General features: G+C 42.0%; 1 protein-coding gene across 1 annotated transcript in view; it reads left to right on the top strand.

Annotated features, from left to right (window-relative positions):
- The window catches only part of LOC136702637 (DBH-like monooxygenase protein 2 homolog), a 39,454-nt gene that overhangs the window by 4,303 nt on the left and 10,630 nt on the right, over positions 1–24,521 (top strand). The window contains exons 2-6 of the mRNA XM_066677785.1: positions 14,807–14,957; positions 15,606–15,754; positions 16,585–16,668; positions 16,804–16,959; positions 18,446–18,548. Of these exons, the coding sequence (XP_066533882.1) occupies positions 14,807–14,957; positions 15,606–15,754; positions 16,585–16,668; positions 16,804–16,959; positions 18,446–18,548 (643 nt within the window). The remainder of the gene's footprint in view (positions 1–14,806; positions 14,958–15,605; positions 15,755–16,584; positions 16,669–16,803; positions 16,960–18,445; positions 18,549–24,521) is intronic.

Raw genomic sequence — 24,521 nt, 5'->3', positions numbered from 1 at the left:
ATGAATGCTAATTCTCTGTCTTGAGGATCGACATAAATTGGGATGGCGCTACCTAAGGTATAGGCTAGGTGGGCCTGGAGATCAGTAACTACTTCTCGAGTTGCTGTAGACAAAATCTCCTGTACTAAGGATAGAGGCACCAGGTAGGGAGGAATTCTTCCCATGGCTAGGCTATCCACAGAGGAGCTGATTTCTTGTAGCATATCAGACAATAGCATATTCACAAGCTGGATGTGGGCAAGGTCAAGTTGCACTACTGAAAGCATAGAGTTAACCGTCTGGAGCATTTTGTTCAAAGCGACACTGTGAGCATTGAGCACTACGATGGTGCCACGTAGGGTTTGCCCAATTGTTTGCAGGTGTTGTTGCTGTTTGTCTAATTGGGTTTTAATGTTTGGAATTTCAGCTTGCAATTCCCTTACTTGACGTTTGACAGTGGCTACATTGACGGCGTTGACAGCGGACATTCCGAGACTCAGTAGTAATCCCACAGTTGCAGCTGCCATTAGCAATCTGCCTATGAAGCATTTAGGTCATTTGTTAAAACCATTTAGTTCTGATTGTGTTACGGTAAACTTTTGTAGCTGGCGGAGCATATGAGTTACATCAGCTTCAGCATGGCTGATAGCTTCCTCAGTCCATCTAGCTTCATTCCGGCCAGTCTGCAAGGCAGTTATTGGTAGGTTTTTACTACACGCTTCGGCGGGATTCAACCGTACAAATACTCTCTGGGTATGGAGGCGGCAATTAGTGATTAGCAGTCCCGGCTGGTCTTTCAGTATTATTCCTGAGTCAGGACCCGGTTCAATCACTTCAGGGAGTACGGCGGTTCCTAGGGAGCCGACGATCAGGAGAATGACCAGCGGGGCCATCCTACCAGGAGAGATGCTCATGGTTAGAGTTAGGGTATTTTACGGCGAGTCGTTTTAGACAAGTTATAAAGTTTTTCACTATACCCCCCTTTTGATAAAAATTTCCTAGGGTAAACACTCTACAATAATTGACGATGAGGGACTAGGGTCTTGCACCCTGAGTGTCCTCAGTCTGGTTAGAAGCTTGTTGCCTGCTGAAGAGTGAGGAAAGGGGAAAAAGGGATAGAAGAACTAAGGTGTGAGTAGAAGGTTATAGTTGTCTGTTAACCAACACCCTTCCTGCCTTTGGTTCTGTTGTTTATGACCTAACACAAGCGTTAGTATCCCCTACAAGTCCCATGGGGGTTGTGTGTTGTCTGATTTGGTTGCGGTGGACCCACTTGAGTTCAGTACTGCCCCAAGCTTTGTTTATCTTGATCCTGTAAACAACAGGGGACAGTTTGTCTGTGATCTTATAGGGACCGGACCATCGGGGTAGGAATTTGCGGGCCAGATTCCCCCTACTTGGAGTTCGTCGTGGGATGCCTTGTGATCATAGTACGCTTTGCGACCTTCTGCACTTTTTTCCAGTTTCTGCTGGGCAAAGGCGAAAGTGGCTTTGAGGTGTTTCTGCAGATTCTCCATATACTGATGAGTGGTGTAGGCTACTGCTATGCTAGCTTCACCTGGCTGATATCAGGCGATGCCTTCGTTACAGTTTGAGACCGTGTAATAGCTAGGACTTCGATGTCGGGCGGGTTTGGATAAAGGGAGGGATCGAATATCCATGATGTGCCTTCGCAGGCCCCTTGTTTGGCTAAGCTATCTGCTTGGTCATTGAATTCTTTGTCATCTCCCGGGACTCGGGAATGACCCTTTACTTTCTTCCAGTAGATCTGCAGGTCATGTGTGTCTACCAAGTGTTCACACACCGCGAAAAGCTCTTTGTGTTTGACTGGCTTTTTGTTTGACGTGGTGTAGTTGTTGGTTTTCCACAGTTTCAAGTGGCATGTGAAGCTTAGGCGTGCGTAGTTGGATTCTGTGCAGATCACCAACGTTTTTACGCTTTTCTGGACCGCAGACTGAATTGTGATGAGAATTCCTGCTATTTCAGCATATTGGGAGGACTGAGCACCCAATTTGAAACTTAGGGGTTCGTGAGGCCACCCGTTTATTCCGACAATACCCACCCCTGCCATCAGGGTGTGTTCTCGGCGGAACGAACAAACATCTACATACGCAGTGACAAGGTCTTTGCATGTGTTAGGATCGAAATAGTGGTGGTTAGCCACGGTGGGTAAGAGGGTTTCTAGAGCCTGTGGCACTTGGGAAAGAATGTCTCCTTCACATCGCCTACAGGAAGCAAGGCCTGTGCCTAGGGGGCTCTTGTAGTTTTGTGCGTAATGTACCTCCAAATCAAAGCTTTGGAGAGCCATTAGCCAGGAGGCTACTCGAGCGTTAGTTACTACACCCTCTCGAATTCATTGGCTGTTCAGGAAAGTGACTAGCTAATGATGAGTTTCAACAATCACCTTCTGACCACCTAGGTAGTTGGAGAAATGTTTGACTGCCCACACTGTTGCTAGTAGTGCTTTTTCGCAGTCACTGTATTTGTTTTCAGCAGACAGCATAATTTTACTAGCATGGGCTATGACACGTTTGTCTCTGTCATGTAATTGATACAGACCGGAGCTGAGACAGTGGTCAGAGAACCCTACTTCTAGGTAGAATTCTTTGCTACTGTCAGGGTAGGCAAGGCATGGGGCCGTGCACAGTTTCGATTTTAGTGCTTGCATGGCTTGTTCCTGGGCTTCGCCCCAGGTGAATGGAGTATCCTTTTTTTAGTAGGTCGTAAAGTGTACGAGCTAGATCCGCATAGTTTTCTATGAATTGGCGTGAGTAGTTGCATACTCCTAAGAAACTTCGGAGTTCCTTAAGATTGGTGGGTGCTGCGAGGTTTGTTACCCCTTGCACTCGACTCACTTGTGGTTCAACACCATCAGTGCTTACGAGCAGACCGACGTAATTCACCTTTGTTCTGCACCACTGACATTTGGAGAGTGATATTTGCGCACCTGCTGTTGTGAGCTGGTCAAGAACATAATCAATCTCGTCAATGTGTGCCTGTAGGGAGTGGTTACGCATGAGTATGTCGTCCACATAAATGAGGGTGCCTCGCTCGTGGGCATCAGGGCATGCTTTGTTCAAGAAAATGTTGAACTCCGCTGGCGAGTTGGCATATCCAAAGGGGCACCGAGTGAAGGTGTACTGTCGGTTTGCAAAGGTGAAAGCTAGATTGTGTTGGTCTTCTGCTTGCACCGGGATGGTCCAGAAGCCAGAGGATACATCGATGGTGGAAAAGTATTTAGCGTTTCAGACCAAGGGGAGTTCTTGCTCCAATTGTGTCATTGGCCACCGAGACAAGGGAACCTGTTGATTTAGTTTTCGATAGTCGATGGTCAGGCGCCATTTACCATTGGGTTTTATGACGGGCCATAATGGTGCCGAGTACGTGCTGTTGCAGGGTCGAATTATGCCCTTTTCCAGCAAGTCATCAATGATTTCTTGTACCGGTTCATAGGATGCCAACGGAATTTTGGCGGACAAATGTGGGTGGTGCTCCTGGACGAGTGGGGATGCGCACTGAATGAATGTCAGTGAGACCACAGTCTGTTGAATCTTTGGCATTTAAGAAGCACTTCACAGAGTTTCTCACGTTCATCTTTGCTTTGGAGGGCATCGGCCTACTTTAGAACTTGTTCGACTTGGATACGAAATTCGGAGTCCAATAGTTCTTTCGAATTGCATGAATTTGAAGTGTCTTCTCCCGCTTCGGGAAGAAGAGATGGTTCCCAGGAGGATTCCGGGGATGAGTCTAAAGAAAGAACCATGACCGTCATTTGATCAATAGATCAAATAGATTTGATCAGAATAGATCGTCAGCAAGATCTATTCTGTAAATGGCGTCTTTACCCATGTCCAGAGCTGAGAAGAGAGCAACAGCTCGTGTCGGATGAGTATAGAACACCTTTGATTCTGGATGATCAAGAAGCAGGGATTCAGGCATTGATCCTATAATCGGGATTTGCAACTCGAAGTCATGGAATTTCGTACTGACCAACCAACCCAAAGGAGACGAATGAGGAATTGTCAAGGGTTGAGTGGTTTCGTTTCGTACGAACAGATAGGTGGATCTTGCTCGTGTTTCCACCAAAGGTGTGGCTTCAAGGGTGAGGCCTAGATCAAAGAACTGAGGTGACGGTTGGAAAAGTGCATGTGCGTGGCTTAAGTGTTGGCCAGGTCGCATGACCAAATGGATGGGTACATTTGCAGTGTTCGCAAGGTTCGCAAGTGAACCTTGGTTAGTGACCTGACATACCTCGGGAATAGTTTGTCCTGAGCCTAGGTTGCTGGGATCTGAAGACCAGGTTTCCGTTGAAACCTCAGTCAAGGACCACAGCACACTATTGAGGGTGTCTACGTGGACATCAAGGTGCACCAAGAAGTCACTTCCAATGTAAGCGTCATGCGGCAAGTTAGGGACGACCAAGAAATAGTGGGTGAGTACCCTTTTGTTCCACTGGATGGTTAGAGCGCAGATTCCTTCAGTGGGTGACATTACTTTTGATGTCAGGTCGAGAGGAAAGCGACAAGGACTGCTCACCAAAGGAATATTTGGTTGAGTGAGGCGCAGGGTTTCAAAGAGGGTTTGGCTTATGGCGGACTTGTCAGTCCACAGAGCCAGAACTACATTGTCCACCTGATGGTCCTGCATTCACGATGGGAAGGCCGGGAGTGTCTGTTGTGGATGGCTTAGTGAAAGTGCACAGGAATGTGTTCCGCTGTTCTAACATGGCATTAGGGGGCCAGGAAGAGACTGCAGTCTCTGGTGTGGCCGCCATGGGCTCAGTTTCCTCTTCCTCAAAGTGAGGGATCTGACTTGGTGGATCTCCTCTTGATTCAGGCCGGATTTCAAGATGGCAACACTGACCTTCCCGGTGGTGTGAGGTGCAGATGAACAAAGGCTCACGCATTTGTGCCCAGATCTTTGACCTTTTGAAGTCAATCAGTGGTTCGAATCGTTTAAGTAGATCTTTGCCGATGAGCAAGGGAATTGTTTCAAGAGGAGACACATGAACTGGATGCACTAAAGTCATTGGTCCAATGGCTAAGTGTATTAGTGCCATAGATTGGATCGTGAGGCCTGCATGTGAATACGGCTGAATTTTAAGAGAAGTTTTGGAGCTGTATCTCGCGATTTTCACGCCGTGCAATGGCTCGAACCTGGTGGAACAAGGTGGAAGACATGAGGGTGACATCTGATGCAGTGTCCAGCAGGGCCTCATGTACTAGCCTTCTCTCCACAATGGTGGACAAATAGAATTTGCGCGCAACCCCTTTCTCAGTTAAGTGTCCCATGAATTGTTGGACGGGTGTGTCGCCTTCAATGACTGAAGGGTCGTTTGGCATTAAACCTTCCTTACCATCTAACTGAACAACCAAGACAGCACTGGCGGGTGTTTGTGAGTCACCCCCCTGTTTCATTTGGTCTTCAGCGTTTGCTTGGGTCATGAGGAGATTGCACGGTGCGCTAGAATACGGAGCTTCGCTTGTCACTTCTCTTACATAACTCTCTAACATTTCTGGGGTGTTAGAGGATGGCTCTGGGTTAGACCGCACAGAGGTGATAGAAAGAACGTCAGGTTTTTTCTTTTTCTCTTTACAAATCATTGCAAGCATTCAGCGGATGTCCTTTAACTCCTTAGAGCTGAATTCCTTGGCTTTAAGCTTGTCTTTGGCGTGATTTTCTTTATTTTGATACCAGTATTTCTCTTTCTTTTCTCTATTAGAATCAGAAAGCTGGTTCTGAGCTGTTCGCTCATATCCCTTATGGGGATGTGCTGGTTTTCCGCGGCCCGCACCACGGTTTTCTGCAGAGTAATAGTCATGACCATACCCAGCCCTGCCCCGAGGGTTCCAGAAATCTTTGTCGCGATTTCTGTCTGGCCTGCGAGGAGGGTAGCGCTTGTATTGGTGTGAGGGCGGAGGAGGTTTCGGGCCCTCACTGGCCCACGAAGTGGGGGAAGGGTCCCGGGCGGATCTTTGTGGATCGGCCTGGGTGGCACCCTCCAACTCTAAATGTGGGGAGTTGGAGTCGACATTAAAGACTTGGGGTGTTTCGGACCGTCTGTTGGGAATTTGTTGGGATTTTAGGAAACCTCTGAGTGCTAAATCACGCAGCTGTCTGCTAGACAGGGTGCGAGGGCAAGCTGAGACTCCCAGCTGATGACTGGTGTGGGGATGGAGGTTTTGGATAAATAGTGATTTAAAGTTGAACTCTTCCTCCATTCCGGAGTCATTTCTAGGTCCGAAATATGCCTGTCTGAGTCGGTTATAATATTGCTGAGGGGATTCCTGGCGTTGCTGTTTTATGTTCAAAGCAGCGGCCAGTCCTGCCTGTGACAGGTAATTGGAGAATTCTACCTCCAATGCTTGGCACAGCACATCATATCGCGCTTTCACATAGTCTGGCTGACGTTCAATGAAGTTACTTATGTCTCGGTTGAAGGTCAGTTTAATCACATATAGTCTGTCATCTATTGTGATCCCGGGGAACCGTTGGAGGTAGAAATCAATATCTTTCAGGTAAGAAAATATATCATTAGAACCGTCAGGTTTGGGATCAAATGGGTTATATTACGCGCGATTTTGTCTAGGTCCTTGTATGAGGGACCGGGAGAGGGTAAAGGTTGAGGGGGCCAGGCACTGGGTTGCAGTGCTCTGGGTCTAGCAGGGCATTGTAAGGGACGGCTGACAGGTAACACAGGGGAGGGTGAAATACCTGTTGATACCAGAGGAGGTGCTGCAGCAGCTCTAAAGGTTACAGTACCTGAGTCTGGTTCCTGATCCTCACTATCTTCCTGCTGGCCTTGTCTTTCTGTAGCGGCACTAGGTGGCATGTCAGGAGTGACCCGGGGCAGTGTGTTCCCTTCAGCCATTTCACTTTGAAGTTGACTTAACTCTGCCTCCACCTTTGCCTGCTGTCGCCGTGATACGTCAAGTTCACGTTCACTGGCCCTGAGCTGTACTACAGCAAGGATGGCTATTTGACCTAATGCCTCAGTTCGGGGTTTGCCCTTGAGGATGTCTGTTAAGTGGTTCTCTATCCACTTGGCCACCATGTGGTTACGACTGACCTGTGAGGCTTTCTGCACAGTTTCTGCGAGTCCAGGCATCACATCACTGGTGATGCTGGTCAGAACAGAGAATGCCTCATCCCACAAGCCTTCTACATATACTCCAGAGGGAGAAGTCCCTTCTGCCATGTTAGCTGCGTCTAGCTGCGAGGTATAACTTACTTCTATTTAGTTAGGATTAATTCCGTTAATCCTTTTTAAACTAAACCAAACTAAATTCACCTGTACCGAGTGCTCTAAGAGTAACTGCAAGTCTGTATGGTGTTGGAGTTCACTTGTGAATCTCTAAAGGAAGTCTGTTAGTAGTAGAGGGTGGAGTGAAAGTTGCTATACGCAAGTGAGCAAAAGAAGAAAAAAAGTTTTTTTTTCAATAATTAAAATTATTAGAAATTTAAAAAATTTGAATTAAAGGATTGTCGAAAAAAATTCAGATTAAAGAATTTAAGAAAAATGTTTAAAGTAAAATGTATTAAACTAAATATAATTTCCAATTAAAGAATTATGAAAGTAAAAGAATTTTCCAAATTTAAAAAGTTGTTAAGAATAACGAAATTAAAAGACTTTCTCTTTTAACTGCGTTTATGATCTGGTATCAAGTTAAAATGTCAATCTCTAATTACTGCACACTGTTTGCTATAGCTGGATCAGCCTACTATGTTTCCAAGCCTTTAATCGTAATTAAGTCAACAATTTCAATTGCGAAATTGCAAGTTTCTCCACTAGAGGCTACTGAAGGTAAATCTGAATGGCAACAGCAAGCTTCAGTATTAAAGTTGAACTTAAATTGTACTACCAGACTGGGGTACCAGAGGGCGACAAGCAAGTTTATAATGCAATAACAGCAATGAACACCAGTCGGCGCTGGTGGGAATTCTAATACACACAGCACGAGCAGACACAATGTAACACAAATGGAAATTTCCACTGTATCGGGAAGTTTTAACACTAGAGGGCGTTATCAAATTAAAATCTAAAATGGGATAAAGATTTTAAACGCTCAGGTACTTTATCAAAATTAAAATTTAAAAGGGAACAGAGATTTTACACTAAGGTACTTTAAAAGAATTTCATCGGTAATGACAGCTTTTAAGCACCAGAGGGCTGCTAAACACTTAAGGTTGCCTCGGCGGACAACCTCCCAACCACTAGAGGGTGTACGGGAATCAAACGTCAAGGGTAGCACCACACTTGACCACAAGGAGGAGCACGGGAGGACACGCTTCAATAGACTCTAGTTATGAAGTGATTTCCCTGCAATTACGCACTTTGACCACAAGAGGGAATTAGTCTTCCTCTGTTTTGGGGGCGTTTCTGGGAGGTATCCTTCCTTTGATTGGATCCTGGGTCTGAAGCTCACTTGACTTGTTTCACGTTTCAGAGAGAGAGAGAAAGGATACACATATACACAAAGTTGAATAACATAAAAATTACCTATACATACTTGTGGTATAGCATAATATGTGTCCTGGATTATTAATATCAAACATCTACGTATATATATCTTGGGTACTTTATGATTACATCCCACTACAATATTATGTTAGAAGATATTAATTCATTTTCTTAATTAGAGACAGAAACTTTCTTTCATGATTGAAACAGTAATACACATCACTTCATTGGTTGGTAGACGTTCATCTGAGGACAACAAAAGGGGCTGACATTACTACATATTTGCATAAAACAATGTTCATGAACGCTCGTTGCTTAGTGTGCATTTAGGAGTCAGTAGGGCGAAACACGATTTCGCAAACGTCCACTTGGGGTCGCTGTTGGTCCATGCTGTTCGTCCTGTGCGGATGGGTTACTCGGAGGTCAACTCGAGTTCAGTCGGCGCTGCCATCTGTTGATTTTCACATGAGATAAGGCTTCGCCATTTAGGCGCCACAGCCATAAAGCCGAATTATCACCCACAGTTGTTCCCCACTTTGTTTGATCTCCCCTCTGCCTAAAAGCATAATAACTGGCTTGTTATCTTTCATTCATGGTGGAGATGAGGGGGTCATGGACAGCGTCCTGGTGAGTTCTTTGATGTAAGTTTGTGTGCGTGTGTGTGTGTGTGTGTGTGTGTGTGTGTGGGGGGGGGGGGGGGGTGCAGCGTCTTTGCACACACGCAGTTCTGTGGAATGTGGGGTTCTATTCTAAACAAACTCCTTATTAGAGTGGAGAGTTCTTATTCAGAACTTTCCATTTCTTTATTTCTTTATTTGATTTGATCCATACTCCACTACACTAGAGCAGTGTTCAAGACACCACTGTAGAGACACTGCAGTAAAAAGTTGGATAACGTGCACGATTCAGGGCCACTGTTCAAAAATCAGCTTTCTTACAGCTGCAGTCCTGTTCCTTGCAGAGTTTGTGCTAAATGTGGTAACTTCTCTTGAATGTTTTACTGCTTTGCTGTGTCCATGTAATGCTTGGTACAGGCTTTGGCAAAGTGCCTGTCTGGTGCCTGACCACAACCAGACGAGGTCAGATTACTGGTTATTTCAGCTACAGTAAGTTACTCTTTTTCTTTTTTTTTTTAATGAAAAGAAATCAATTACAAAATGACTATAGATTCCTAAACATTACTCTAGCAGTGATTGTAAATTTAACATAACTTTTAAAGAAAGGTATTAATAATATTAAAGAAAGAGAGGGAAAAAAATTAGCTTCCTTTAAAACATATGGTAATCCTCATCTTAGATGTAGTTTCAATTTTGCAAATTTACAAACAGCATTTTGTTTTAAAATATCACTTACTTTTTCTTTTACATTTTCTCTGCCATAATAACTGGTTCATTTAATCAGAATTTGTGTGGTTTACAACAAACAATATTTTCTTCCTATTGAATGTCTGTACAATCTAAACTTTGTATATAAGTCATTTTTCAGCATGTATGTTATTCTTTCTACTGGGAGGTTTAGTAACATGTGTCTTCTCCAATGTGAAATATTTGGTTTTATTTGGTTATATGTTTTTTTCCAAAACAGTGCTATTACATTTTTTCACATTTAGAAAAATAAAGGTCCATCAGTATCACTTTATATTAATTATAATTGTGATTTTCTGGGTATATACCTAATAAAAACAACTTGTGATCCAATGGAATATCTTTAGAAATAATCTGCTCACACGTCTCTCGTATCTCCTCCCAAAATGTTTCAATTCTTCTACACTGCCCCACACAATGAAACAAAGTACCTTTGGCCTTTATGCATTTAGTGCAAATATCTGGTATATTTTAATTCTACAAATTTAGGTTCACAGGGGTTATATAAGTTCGCATTAGTCAATTATATTGTGTATATGAGGCGTGTATCCATCGACTCAGTGTGAATTTCATCACAAGCTAATTTCCAGTCTGCTGCTGAAATGTTTCCAGACCATTGTTTCAAGCAGTAAGCTTGTGCAATGAGCTCTCTGGAGAAGTAGATAAAAAACATTCTGATATGATTTCTTAAGTGATCATCATAATTTTTTTCAACTATAAATCGTGGAGGTCTAAGAAACGTTTTGATTTGATTTGCTTTTACAAAACTTTTGTAAAATTTGAGTAAATTTTGAATACGCTTTGCCAAAATTTTACGCATTATTTTAAGATCTGAGTTCAACAGGCGCCAGTCCTTCACAGGGCAACACACACACACACACCTACCTACAGACACTTTTGAGTCACCAATCCACCTACCAACGTGTGTTTTTGGACTGTGGGAGGAAACCGGAGCACCTGGAGGAAACCAACGAGGACACGGGGAGAACACACCAACTCCTCACAGACAGTCACCTGGAGCGGGAATTGAACCCACAACCTCCAGGCCCCTGGAGCTGTGTGACTGCGACACTACCTGCTGCGCCACTGTGCCACCCCTCCTTTTAATTTTTTTTAATATAAATAGAAATCATTGGTAAGACATCAGGCCCTGCATTCATACCATCAATTACACTTTCAGTTTCTTCTATGGTAATTTCCGACTGCAGAACCCCTTTGTATTCATCTGATATGGTTGGTATTACCAATCCATCCATAAAAGCACTCATATACTTTGGATCAGGTTTAACTTAACTATTATACAGTTTTTCAGAAAAGGTTTAAAAGCATCATTAATTTAAATTGTTTCTATAAAATTTACGTTGTTACTTATAATTGAAGTAATTAAGTTTCTTGTTTCTAATTATTTAACCTGCCATGCTAAAAGTTTACCTGGTTTATCGCCTTGATCTTTTTTTTTTTACCTTGATTTTACTTTCCAAATACTGTCTTTTTTGATGTGGTTTTTTAGACTGAGGACTTGTGTAGCTTATTATGTGTCCCCTTAGAAAAGCTTTAAAAGTTTCCCACTTTGTGCAGGCAGATGTTTGTGTTGTATTTATTTAAAAAAATACCACACTAACTCACATAGTTTATAAATTCCTGATCCTGTAACCAGATATGCCAGAAGTGCCATCTTAAGGAGTCTTTTATTAGCTTACTATCCTCATAAACTAAACAACATGGTACATTATCTGAAATTACTGTATTATCATAAAAGCAGTTCTGTATTTTATAAAATAACCCATTCGAAACCAAGAAATAATCAATGAGACAATATGTTCCGGTAGTACTAGAATAACATGAATAAGCCTTACCTTCTAAATTTATTTTCCTCCATATATTTAACAGACCTAATTCTTCAGTAAATCGTCAAATAACAGATCGGCATCTATTATGGGATATAACTGTGGACCTGTCCTTACTCGGATTCAATATGCAGTTAAAATCACCTGCTATTACAAATTGACCTTCAAATGTAGGGAGTGTAAGAAATAGCTTCGAAAACAAAATTGGGGTCATCCAGATTCAGGCAATAGAAATTCACTTAATTTAACTTTTAAGACAGAAGTGAACCTTGAATAATTGAATACCTGCGCATCTTATCCTTGATTATATTCACCACTTGGAATGAGAATGATTTGTGAATTAGAGTCATAACTCCACTAGGCTGAGATGCAAAGGGATGGGCGGTATTCACATTTTTCATACCGTCATACTTTCTCAAAATATATTGTAGTATACGGTATTGCCGTGGAGAGGGGGTGATCTGTTGGGCTGCGCTAAGCCTTAAATCTGTGAGCACAAAGTAGAGTTAATTTAACTAAACACAGGCCGACAGTTACACGTTTTGATGATATAAACCCGTTTCTGAGAGAGCAAATTTCAGCGACTGGTGCTGAAGGGACAGAAAAGTTCAAAAATAAGTGAAATAAGATGGTGTACACTGTTTAGAAGCACAGCTGCCAGTAACAGGCACTTGCACAGCAGATTTTTCAGGGAACTGAGCCTCAAAACGCACATATTTAGAGGATAAAGCCATATACCTGTGAACACAAAGTCGAGTTAAGGATTTTCTGAGTATTTAAATTAAATTAGACACACCACACACATGTCATAAATACCGTCAACATTTTTAAATACAGCGATATACATGGTATTATTGTTATACCTCCCAGCCCTAATGGATGCTATAAATATATTACCCTGCCACCTCCTTCTTATTTTAATAATGTCTTCTTCAAATATATGTGTTTCCTGTATGAAAACAATTCTAGAGTCCATATCCTTCAGCCTATTCATAACCTGTTTGATTTGTTGAAGTTTGGGTAAACCTCTACAGTTCCAAGGAATAAAATTAAGCTTTAAACTTTGAGGAATAATGACCTAAAATATCTACAAAAATGGATAACCTACTAACATACAATTAGTCACAAACTAATTAGCAAACATCAACAGAAAAGCACCCAGTGCTGCTTTCATATAACCAAACTACACAATGGTCTGCATTTATTAAATTCTCTTTCAAAATGTATTGCTGTGCCAATGATAGAATAAAGAAACAGGCTGTTAACCCCAGTTAGGACGTTAAAGAGAATATCCAGATTATGTGGCAGACGTTATCAAAAATGAAATGCCCATTTCGATATATTCATATTCCTCCTATCCTTCTGACAGAGAGAATGTAGTATGTCATCCATGGGAGCTGCTCATTAAGTCCATGAGGTCTCATCTATCAATTACCTACAATCCCTTGACAACAAAATAGCCCTAATCAGCGGCTAGGACTTATTGTAGGTATCCACATTGTGTCACTGCTTAGGTTCCCAATTAGCTCTCACATGTTTTGCTTCTGATCTTCGCAATGAAGTATTGTGCCTCTGTTGGAGTGTTGTAGATGCGGGTTTCTTCTTTATATGTCACCAAAAGCTTTGCCGGTACAATCAGTGGCGAACAGGGCCATGCTCCTTAGCTATTTGTGGATTCCCCATCTAGACCTGAAAAAAATCTCACTTGTTGGTTCTTGTAGAAGCCCAGGCAGCGTGGTTGACTTTGAATTTGTCCCTGTAGTTCAAGAACTTCATTATGAGCATTCTTAGTGGAGCATTAGTATCCCTCTTTGGCCCGACCTGGTGTGCTCTTTCCAGAACAATTTTGCTTTCAACCACCAACACCTCTTGTATCCCGTTTTCCTTAAATAAGCACAGGTCTGATCCCTCTGTTAGTATCCCTCTGTTAGCATTCATGTTAGTTTACCAGCCTCAGGTTATTCAGTCGTGACCTGGTATCTAGGTCTAAAGATTTTCCCTCCAGTGTTTTAGAATAAAAACACCAGAGGTGTTAGCCTAAACCCTTGTCTTCAGCCATCGAAATTTGTAACTCGGTTTGAACTACTCGCTCTGCACAGTCAGTTATCTCCTTTCTAGTTTCTGCGAGGGCTGCTATGATTCCATTCAATTTTGAGGAAAACTCCAAAGTTTTCAGGATTAGCAGCAGAGCGCTGCGTCACACATTTTACACAGTGTCCACCATTACCGCAAGTCCAGTAAAAATATTGCTAATGCAGTTCTTAAATTTTGAAATAGGAATTAAGTGGTGTGTTCACGTGGGTTTCCTCCAGGTGCTCCGGTTTCCTCTCACGTTCCAAAACACACATGTTGGTAGGTGGACTGTCGATTCAAAAGTGTCCATGGCTGTGTGTAAATATGTGTGTTTGTGCCACCCTGTGCCACCCCTTCAGGGTGTGTTCCTGCCTTGTGCCGAATGATTCCAGGTAGGCTCTGGACCCATCGCGACCCTGAACCGGATAAGCGGTTACAGATAATGAGTGAGTGAATGAATGAATGAATGAATGAATAAAAGCCTCCAGAGTTATCTGAAGTGTATTCCAATCTTTAGCAGCAGATGACTGAAAAGATGAGGAGCCCAAAATGGTGTTTGTTTGGGGGATTTTCAGTTGGATGGTAGTTGAGAACCTGTTGTTGTAAGTAACAGATACTGGTAGCAACAGGTTTTGTACTATATGCAAGGTGGTGACTGACTAAACAGTGTTTTGTAAATGAGTGTGAGCGAGTGTACACTGCGACACGTGTGTAACAACAACCAGTTAACCAGAGTGTAAAGTTCTAAAGTGAGCATTTGTAACAAAGTGAAGGGCAGAATGGTACATCGGAGGAACACCCACACAGTGGGCAGAGCAATGTGGTGCACAGTTATACGGTGAGGAATAGTGCAAGTCAACGAGTCAAACTACAAAAACATGTTAACGGCATTTATAAAAACAGTACTGATTATGACACTCCTCAACCCACACAGAGCTGGTCAGTCCTGGTGGCCATCTCAATTTGTTGTGGAATTTCTGATAACACATAAATATGTACATTTAAAGACGTGAAATACTAAAATGTGATGATGTGCCATAAATGTACCTCTGTACTGAGCATCCTGTGTGTGTTTTGTGAAGGACAGACATTCGGTGGGGAATTCCCTGCCTCTAGAGGACAAGCAACAGGATTATGAATGGCTCTCTCTGACCGAAACAGATGGACAAACAGTGATGAAGTTCCAAAGGTCAATCAGTGCCTGTGATGAGAACGATTACCCCATCACTGTGAGTAAACACAGTCATTTCATAACACTCAGCTCGTCTTCAGATTCTGCTGCTGTCTCATCTGTATCAGCCTCAGAAATGGCTGTGGTACTGCTACAGAAAAGAACAAAAAACAGGACTTTAAGCCCCTGTGGATCGGCAGGTGTGTGTGTTTCAGGTGATTTCACTCCTGTAGATGGGTCTCATACAGAGAGAGGTCTATTTTCTGCAGGGAGCCCTGAGGTGGACAGTAACTACACTGTACACTGTGTGTTTGTTCCATTACATTAAACACCTTTTCTCCCTAAAAGAGATATCTTCTGAACATTTAATAATATGTATTAATAATATTATAATAGTTAAATTTTTTTTTTTTTATCATTACCTTTTTAGTAGGTGCTAATTCTACTTGTGAAGGCTAAATGTTGCTTTCTCACGTGAAATCAGACTTCTTTTCAAACTGCTTCTAACACAACACTAACAATAAAGCTAGGAGGAGGGTACTGCCTGTGCAGTTCCCTTATATTTGTTTTTTCACATGCCCACATTGGCCAACCCTGATATATTTAAATAAACCCAGTTCCAAATGGCCACCATGTGTTGTGCCTCCATGTTAAAATTTAAACAGTATCTACATATTGCATAAAAAAAACCCCTATCTTTTATAAGGAAGTGGCAGTGAAGCTGATTTATGCCTATGGAAAGAATGATGACTTCACCTACCATGGGAGCCAGAGGGGCACCAAGGAGGTGAACCTGCTGAAGTTCATGCCCAAGGCCAGTCTGCCGGACAGCAGATACTTTGACCTGACCATGACCAACGTAAGGCTGAATTAGTTCATTCATTCCCTTATTCATGTTCTGTAATGTTTCTTTGTCCCGTTCAGGGTGGGTGGGGGGTGGCTGACTGTAGGCTACACAGAATTACTGGGCGCAAGGCAGGAATACACCCTGGAAGGGGCCCCTGTCCATCAAAGGGCATCACACACTCTCTAAGTCACTCAGAGCTATGGGCAGATTCACAGAGCCAATGCTTCTACAAACATGTATTTGGATTGTGGGAGGAAATTAGTGCATATTTACAGATGAAGTACAATCGTTCATTTATTGTTGATTGTATTTACACACTTCACAAAAAACTACACAAATTAGCATTCCTAATATTAGTTTCAAATTATGCATTGCATAAGGATTTAATTTAAATTAAGAGGCTTCTTTAATACCCACATCCATGGTGTTTTAATCTGGTACTTAGAAATTCACTGGAAAAAGAACTCTTCACATAATCTATGAAAGAAAAATAACCCTATCTTTTAATGTACTTAAGTACATGTAAACAATACATTTCAAAATACACCCACAATCAGGAATCAATAATTGAGTAAAAGTTTCACACATAACAAATTGCAAAGTGTTCATTAGGAATTCTATAATTATTTAAAATATTCTGCATAATTCATTGTTTGAGCTGTAAGTACGTTTATTTAGAGTGATGATAGGAAGCAGGAATCATGGTATCTACTATGAAAATATATAGAATATAGCCATTTTATCATCCCAGTGAGCACACACTTTAGGAAAGGAATAAAAGAATGAGAAAAAAGAAATAATAAAAAAAAAAAAAAATCTCTGTCCCAAACCTTCTTTTACAGTTTAATGTCCCAGCCCTGAACACATACTACCATTGCAAGATGATGAGAATCCCTGCACTTGATCAAAAATACCACATCTATCGGGTAAGAAAACTGCACTTCATCTGGCCTCACATGAACTGGACAACCCTGCAGCTTTGATTGTGATCTGAAGTTTTGTTTAGAGATATAAATCTAAAGTCATTACAGTAGATTTCAGGGTTTATATATTGTTTCCAGGTGGAGCCTCTGATAGAGAATGTCGACTTGGTCCGTCACATGGTGCTTTTCCGCTGTCCTCCCACTGTAACATCACCCAAAGAAGGGCCCTGTTACTCTGGCCAAATCCAGAAAGATTGCTTCCAGACCATGGCAGTCTGGAGGGTCGGCGGAGGGGTAAGCAACACTTTTGAGAAATAAAATATTATCCTGGCTACTGTTCTAGATTAGTTCATTTAAATAGATTTATAATTTTACTCCGTCTATGGCCAGCCTTAGTTGTTGGCTAGGTTTGAGGTGGGGTTAGATCCATTAGGGTTCACTGTGCTTGGAAATACATTTTGCAATCATCTTGAAATACAGAAATACAGCTAAACATTAATTCAGTGGCTAATCCTTGTTCTGGTGATCAGCTACAGAGTTCAGTCCTAACCCTAATCAAACACAGTTGATCCAAGCTATAAAAGCATCCAAGGGAATCTGTATATCACTCGATCTGAACTCCCTGCACAGTACAGTTGAGTTATACGAGATGTTTACATTAACTGAGAAGTGGCTCAGGTACAAAGGCCAACTTAATTTAACGTTCAGGCAATCTGCAGTTCAGGTAAATATGCGCCACCATTTTACCACAACTTTCCCCAGCTTCCTCTTAGTTTTTAGTGGACACTTTGATGAAAAATATCAAAAAAGTCATGGAAACTTGTGACATGGTTATTATGGGCTGAAACTTCATATACTCATTAAAAACAGGATGTGTGTTTGTCTGTATCTATTCAGTCGAACTCTGCCTGTTCAGACTGCACTCTTGTTGCTGATGCTGTTGCTGATGCACTTGTCCCCTTTTGGTGACGTTTCAGCTTGGTCTAACATTAAATCTCGGACTAAGTTAGATTACTGCAATGTACTATTTCATGGCTTACCTTGTAAAACTCTTCACCCTCTTCAGTACATTCAAATTTCTGTGGCCTGAGTCTTAGTAAAGAGTAAGAAATCTCACTGGCTCCCAGTTACAAAACCCTTCTCTTATAAAAACCTACTGTTGATATTTAAGGCTCTGCAAGGCTTTGCTCCCACCCATGTGTCCTCTCTCCTACATCTGTGCACTTAGTTTCTTTGATTCTGGTCTTCTGGCCATTACTAGGTCTAGGTTTTGTTCTGTGGGCATCAGGTCTTTCAGTTTTGCTGACCCCACCCTTCAGAACTCTTTTCCTCTCTTTCCATTTCCAAAGCCTAGCTGAAAACATATCTAAGAATGCTTTCTTTTTTGTTTCATTCTCTCTGATGTTAATGATTTTTTTGTACGCATTTGTAAAGTGTCCTTGGGTATAGGTGAAAGATACTATATATATATTTAACATATTCCTCCTCTTGCTCTGAGAGAGTTTTCCCTTCCTGTCTACTCTGTAATTATTCTTAAAAAGTACTCCATCAACAAAAATAAAGCAGAAAACATCAGATGCCAAGCATAACATTTTTGCTGCACTTCTTTTATGGAAGCACAGACATTCTTCAGCACATCTTCACCAGTGTTTAATCAACACTTTTATTGTTAAATTACCACTTTAAGTGTAAAATAGTAACACTCATCAACACTAATAATGTAGAGTTGATTTGACACCGGCGAATGTGCTTTGAAGCTCTGTGTTTTTCACATTTCCAGACTTTTGAACTCCCTGAGGTTGCTGGGATTCCTGTAGGAGGTAAAGAAATGAACGTCCTCTACAGACTGGAGATACACTACAACAACCGGAATAAAGCTTCAGGTTGAGTAACCGGGTGCAAATGCTAACATGAAAAAAGCTTACTGGCTTAATAGATACGTTTATTTCTTTTCTCCATTGATACTCATCATAAAGCAACAGCTTTACCTGGCATATCAACACCTGATTTCTCTCACGTTTTTCATCATTAAAGCTATAAACTCATTAAAGAATGATGCCATGACCTAAATATAAAACAGGAATAAACATTAAGCTCCCTCCTCCCCATCATAAACTATAATAATAAAAAAGTTAAAATTTTACTACACCCTATGATGTGTTTTCATTAACAGCTGCAAAATATCCCAACCTTGCTTAAAGTGTCAAAATATATTTTCAAACAATAAAAGAAAAACATGTTTATTGTGGTCAGTTCTGTCTCTGCAGCACCACTCTCTGGTACAAAACAGTACAAAAACAGGTCACAATATGGAAATAGATTTTGTAATCCAAGGATTCTTGTTTACTGTTGTTATGGAAAAGAAACAAGCAACCCACTAACCCCTACCAGCCCGCCTCCAAACAGGGCCTGGAATAATGTATTGAACCTGTGACCTATCAACAACTAATTTCACTAACATTGTTTATCAGAACTACAATAAAGAATGATCCCATGACAACAACGCATATAATTACCTGATAGTTCCAACCCCTTAAATATAATAAACTTTCACAGAGGGAAGCATTTATTTTATACACAATTGTTCCAATCAGGAGGGTGCATTGTTTTCCTAACAACACGCCATTAATCACCAAAGATCTGAATGATCAACTGAACAAAATGCAGCAGGCATTCTGTGGTGGAGACCACTGTAAATCTTTGGAGGCTACCACTGATACGTAGTTTGTCTGTGTTCAATCGGGTGTGTCGGCCAGAACACCACTCGAGGCCAGAGTTAAATCAAGAATTTATTAGTCCATGGACATGAGGAATGAGAGCTATGTGTGTGTGGTGGTCTGTAGAAAACAAACACATACAAGATTGTAAATTTTAACACACAGACCATAAAAAATGAATAAATCTACACTTAAAGTAGGACACTATCAATAGGAAATAAATTCACAGTACACAACCGAGAGAAGGGAAACGGAACGTACAAAAGGAGCACATGGACTGAACACACTCTCCTAATTAAGCAATAATGCTCATAAACATGAACTCGCGGCATTTCCTTCGCATCAAGGTACTAATATGAATTAATAAAATTTGACTCACGTTTCATCAATGACGCACATTGGCTAGTTTTGAATAACACAATGCGGACTGAGAAGGAACTATGGTGGCTGCACTTAACTGCTCCCCTAGTAGACGATGCTGGAAACTCACACAAGTCATGTGACAGAGCTTCAACCAATTAGAAATAACTATGGCTAAATGCACATTTATAAGTATAACAAAATATTAACATACACATTTAAGCTGTTATGTACTGAATGATCATAGTCTGTTATGAACACTGGGCCTTTTGAACAGCCGCCCCAAAATGTATGTAATACATTTTGTAGCGTAGTAACAGTATTTGATCTGGTTATGTTTAATGGTGATTATCACTTATAATAATTATTACCAATTTTTACAATTTTCACTCAATTTCAGCGTTGGCTCTTATTCTGGCCAAAATAAGTCTCACCTGCTTTGATCAGTCGTAAAATTAAACTTGGGTTGGCTACAAACACAAATGAAAAACTTACTGACAATTAATTGACCATTTACTCTTTTAGTTTCTGTATTGTAATGCTAACTGGCACAAGGCGTCTCCTGCTAGTTCGCATGAAGGTCTGTCTTCTTTTAAGAATCTTTGGAAGAGTTGGCTTGTCAGCATAGAGAGAAAACAGAGTGTAAAGAGCGTAAGGGAGAGTGTAAGGAGTGAAAACGAGAGTGAAAGAAGAGTCGAGAGTGCAAGAAGAAAAAGCATAAGCGAGAAGAGTGCGTAAGGGAACGCGACTCCCTTTTTTATAGGTGGCGCGATCACGCCCATTTGGGAGTGTCTCCATCCTCTGATTGGTTCCTGAGTTTGGGGAGTCCACGTGACCATCTCCAGTTCCAGAGAAAGAAAAAGATCACATTTTCTGGGTGAATACATAACCTTAATTAATAAAAATACTTCATGCATACTTGAATATAGCATAATGAGTATACTGCAGTATTTTTATCAAATATATATATATATATATATATATACATATATATATACCGAGTATATTATCCACTATTCTAGATGTTAGAGATTAATTAATTTTTCTAAATTGAGACAGGAATTTTTCCTCGTGATTAAAACAGTAATTCACATTACTCGGTTAGTTAGTAGACAGTCACCTGAGAATAACAGAGGATAACATTAATAACACATTGCATAATACATGCTTAGTTTCAGCAGAAAAACATGCGTCCAATATCCTTTGTTATAGGGAGAGATGGCGAAAAATGATTTCGCAAATGTCCACTTGGAGGCACTGTTGATCCTTGCTGTTTGTCTGGTTTGAACTCGGGTTGAGGGAGGCCACCATCAGGCAGTCCTGTGCCGTCTGTTGATTTTTTGCGATAAGATTGCTGTTCGCCAGTCCGACGCTGACGATAATAAATGCTGGGGTTCTTTAATCCCGATCTCCAAGGCTCTGATTGATCTTTTAGGCTTAATGGGGTCATAAAATTGGGGGGTACCACTTAGTGTCAGAAGACGAAGGGGGTCTTAGTCGTCTGGTCATCATAAAGTTTAAAGAAGATGACTCAGTGCCATCCTGGGGGTCACTGAAAAGTGTTCCTTCATGATAGCCTTCGATATCAGATATAGGTGTGTGCGTGAGTTTGCGTGTGTGTGGGGGTATGTAGTCTTTCAACACACACACTCTGTGGAATGCAGGTCCCGTCTTCTCCCTCCATACAAAACAGAATGGAGAGTCAGAGTCTTAATTTTTCATTTCTTGATCTGGATCCATACTCCACTACATTCCCCCCTTTTTCAGTTTTATGGTCTGGCAGGGAGCATGGAGCTGAAAAGAACTTTTGCTGTGGAGGGAGGTGAGATCAGCAAGCATATTCAAACACATTTTCAGAGCTGATGTCTTCCATTCAGTGTATGAGTGCATATGGAGTGTTGATGTTTGCATGCTGAAGGGTTATTTGCATAATTACTTATGGGTAGGTCTTGTTCAAACACAGCCTCGAGAGCAGGTTCTTCGACGTTGCCTTCGGCTTCATATCTAAAACTTGGGGGTTCACCTCTCTGGGCTCTCTTATGTCTAACAAGCTTAACCATTTTATTAGACCAAGTTTCTAACCCGCTCTGTAGGGCTCGAGTGTGTTTGAAATAGAACCAAACTATACCAAAAAGGTCAAAAGATATCCTAATCCTACCAGTGTAATTAGTAAGGTGTCTGGAGTGGACCATGCATATGTGACAGGCTGTACTGGCCAGAAGGGTGTTATCAATAGAGGTTAGGTCGATGACTTGGGTTCCCTCATATTCTAGGCGGGTTAATGTTTTAGTATCTAGCTCGATGGTGTGCTTCGAGAAGAAATCTGAAATATCTATGTCGCTCTCATATTGGTCAGGGTTCAGGTGATACAGGGCCAGGTCTCCTACATGTAGGATTGCGTTTACGGGGACGTCTACCCAGAAAGTCTGGCTAGGAAGGGGTACCCTTTCTGAGGTGTCATGTTGATCATAGGTTAGTAGGGCCTCTCTAAAGGGGGTGTTAACCAACCAATGGTTTCTAACAATCTCAGCTTGGGTACTGGTTACCGAACGTCGAGGTGTGATGACCACCGGGCACTGATTATTACTCATTATAAGCTTAAGGCCACAAATCCCATTTGCGCTGTCACAAATAAAAGGTTTGCTAGGGCACAAGTAGTAGATGTCTTTAGTGAGTGTACGCATAAGCAAGTTCGGTACCAAGTATAGATCAGGGTTGTAATATTGGTATGCTACAAGAGGTGTTGTCTTTACACAAACATAGGCAGGATCTTGCCAGAAACCAACGTTAACAACATTTTTCAAACGGTAGATGTTTTCAGGTGCCATTATGGGAAGGTTAATGATGAATGCCAATTCTCTGTCTTGAGGATTGACATAAATTGGGATGGTGCTACCTAAGGTATAGGCTAGGTGGGCCTGGAGATCAGTGACTACATCTTGAGTTGCTGTAGACAGAATTTCCTGTACTAAGACAGCACGACTTTTTCAGTATGCTAATGACAGTTCTGTTGACTCGCCCTACCTGACCTGAGCTTTGAGGATGGTAGCTAATGTGAAGACTGGCTTTCACTCCTAAGAGTTGCCAGAGCTGCTGCATGACCTCTGCTGTGAAATGTGTCCCTCTGTCAGAGTCGACACGGCTGGGTAGGCCAAACCGTGAGAAGACATGGTTCATTAGTAAGTAGGCCGTGGTTAGCGCTGTGTCATTCAGTGCGGGGAGGCATTCTACCCATTTAGTGAATGCACACGTGACTGTGAGGAAGTACTAGTTACCTCTCACTGTTCGGGTGAGTGGTCCAACCCAGTCTATCTGGAGGTTTGACCAAGGGAACGATAACCCTTTCTTTTGCAAGGGGGCTCTATGAAGAGGATTTGAGGGTTGAAATTGGCAACATACCAGACAGCCTTTAATGTAATCAGCCACATCTTTTACCATGTGGGGCCAATATGCCACCTGCCAGAGCGCATGTTGTGTTGCTTTGACCCCTTTGTGTCCCGCAGATGGGGAGTCATGAGCGTGCATCAGCATCACCCCACTGTGGCACTTAGGAACCACGAACGCAGGTGAAATGTACGAGTCAGTGGCATGGTTTGGATAAAGGGAGGGATCAAATGTCCCTGATGTGCCTTTGAGGGCCCCTTGTTTGGCTAAGCTATCTGCCTGGTCATTGAATTCTTTGTCATCTACCGGGATTCGGAAGTGACCCCTTACGTTCTTCCAGTAGATCTGCAGGTCATGTGTGTCTACCAAGTGTTCACATGCCGCGAAAGCTCTTTGTGTTTGACTGGCTTTTTGTTTGATGTGGTGTAGTTGTTGGTTTTCCACAGTTTCAAGTGGCATGTGAAGCTTAGTCTGTGCAGATCACCAAAGTTTTTACACTTTTCTGGACGCTTTTCACAGACTGAATTGTGATGAGAATTCCTGCTATTTCAGCGAAGGACTGAGCACCCAATTTGAACATTAGGGGTTCATGAGGCCACCCGTTTGTTCCGACAATACCCACTCCTGCCATTAGGGTGTGTTCTTGGCGGAACGAACAACCATCTACGTATGCAGTGACAAGGTCTTTGCATGTGTTAGGGTCGAAATAGTGGTGGTTAGCCATGGTAGGTACGAGGGTTTCCGGAGTCTGTGGCATTTGGGAAGGAATGTCTCCTTCGCATCGCCTGCAGGAAGCAAGGCCTGTGCCTAGAGGGCTCTTGTAGTTTTGTGCGTAACGTACCTCCACGTCAAAGCTTTGGAGAGCCATTAGCCAGGAGGATACTCGAGGGTTAGTTACTACACCCTGTCGAATTTGTTGGCTGTTCAGGAAAGTGACTGGCTGATGATGAGTTTCCACAATCACCTTCTGACCACCTAGGTAGTTGGAGAAATGTTTGACTGCCCACAATGTTGCTAGTAGTGCTTTTTCTGAGTCACTATATTTGTTTTCAGCAGACAGCATAGTTTTACTAGCATAGGCTATGACACGTTTGTCTTTGTCATGTAATTGATCCAGACCGGAGCTGAGACAGTGGTCAGAGAACCCATTCTAGGTAGAATTCTTTGCTACTGTCAGGGTAGGCAAGGCATGGGGCCGTGCACAGTTTCAATTTCAGTGCCTGCATGGCTTGTTCCTGGGCTTCACCCCAGGTGAATGGAGTATCTTTTTTTAGTAGGTCATGAAGTGGACAGGCTAGGTCCGTATAGTTTTCGATGAACTGCCGTGAGTAGTTGCATACTCCTAAGAAACTACGGAGTTCCTTAAGATTGGTTGGTGCTGCGAGGTCTGTTATG

This window comes from Hoplias malabaricus, chromosome 7 (genome assembly GCF_029633855.1).
Source record: "Hoplias malabaricus isolate fHopMal1 chromosome 7, fHopMal1.hap1, whole genome shotgun sequence".
NCBI lineage: Eukaryota > Metazoa > Chordata > Actinopteri > Characiformes > Erythrinidae > Hoplias > Hoplias malabaricus.
Note: the sequence above shows the minus strand (reverse complement) of the source record. Positions and strands in the feature narration are given on the sequence as shown.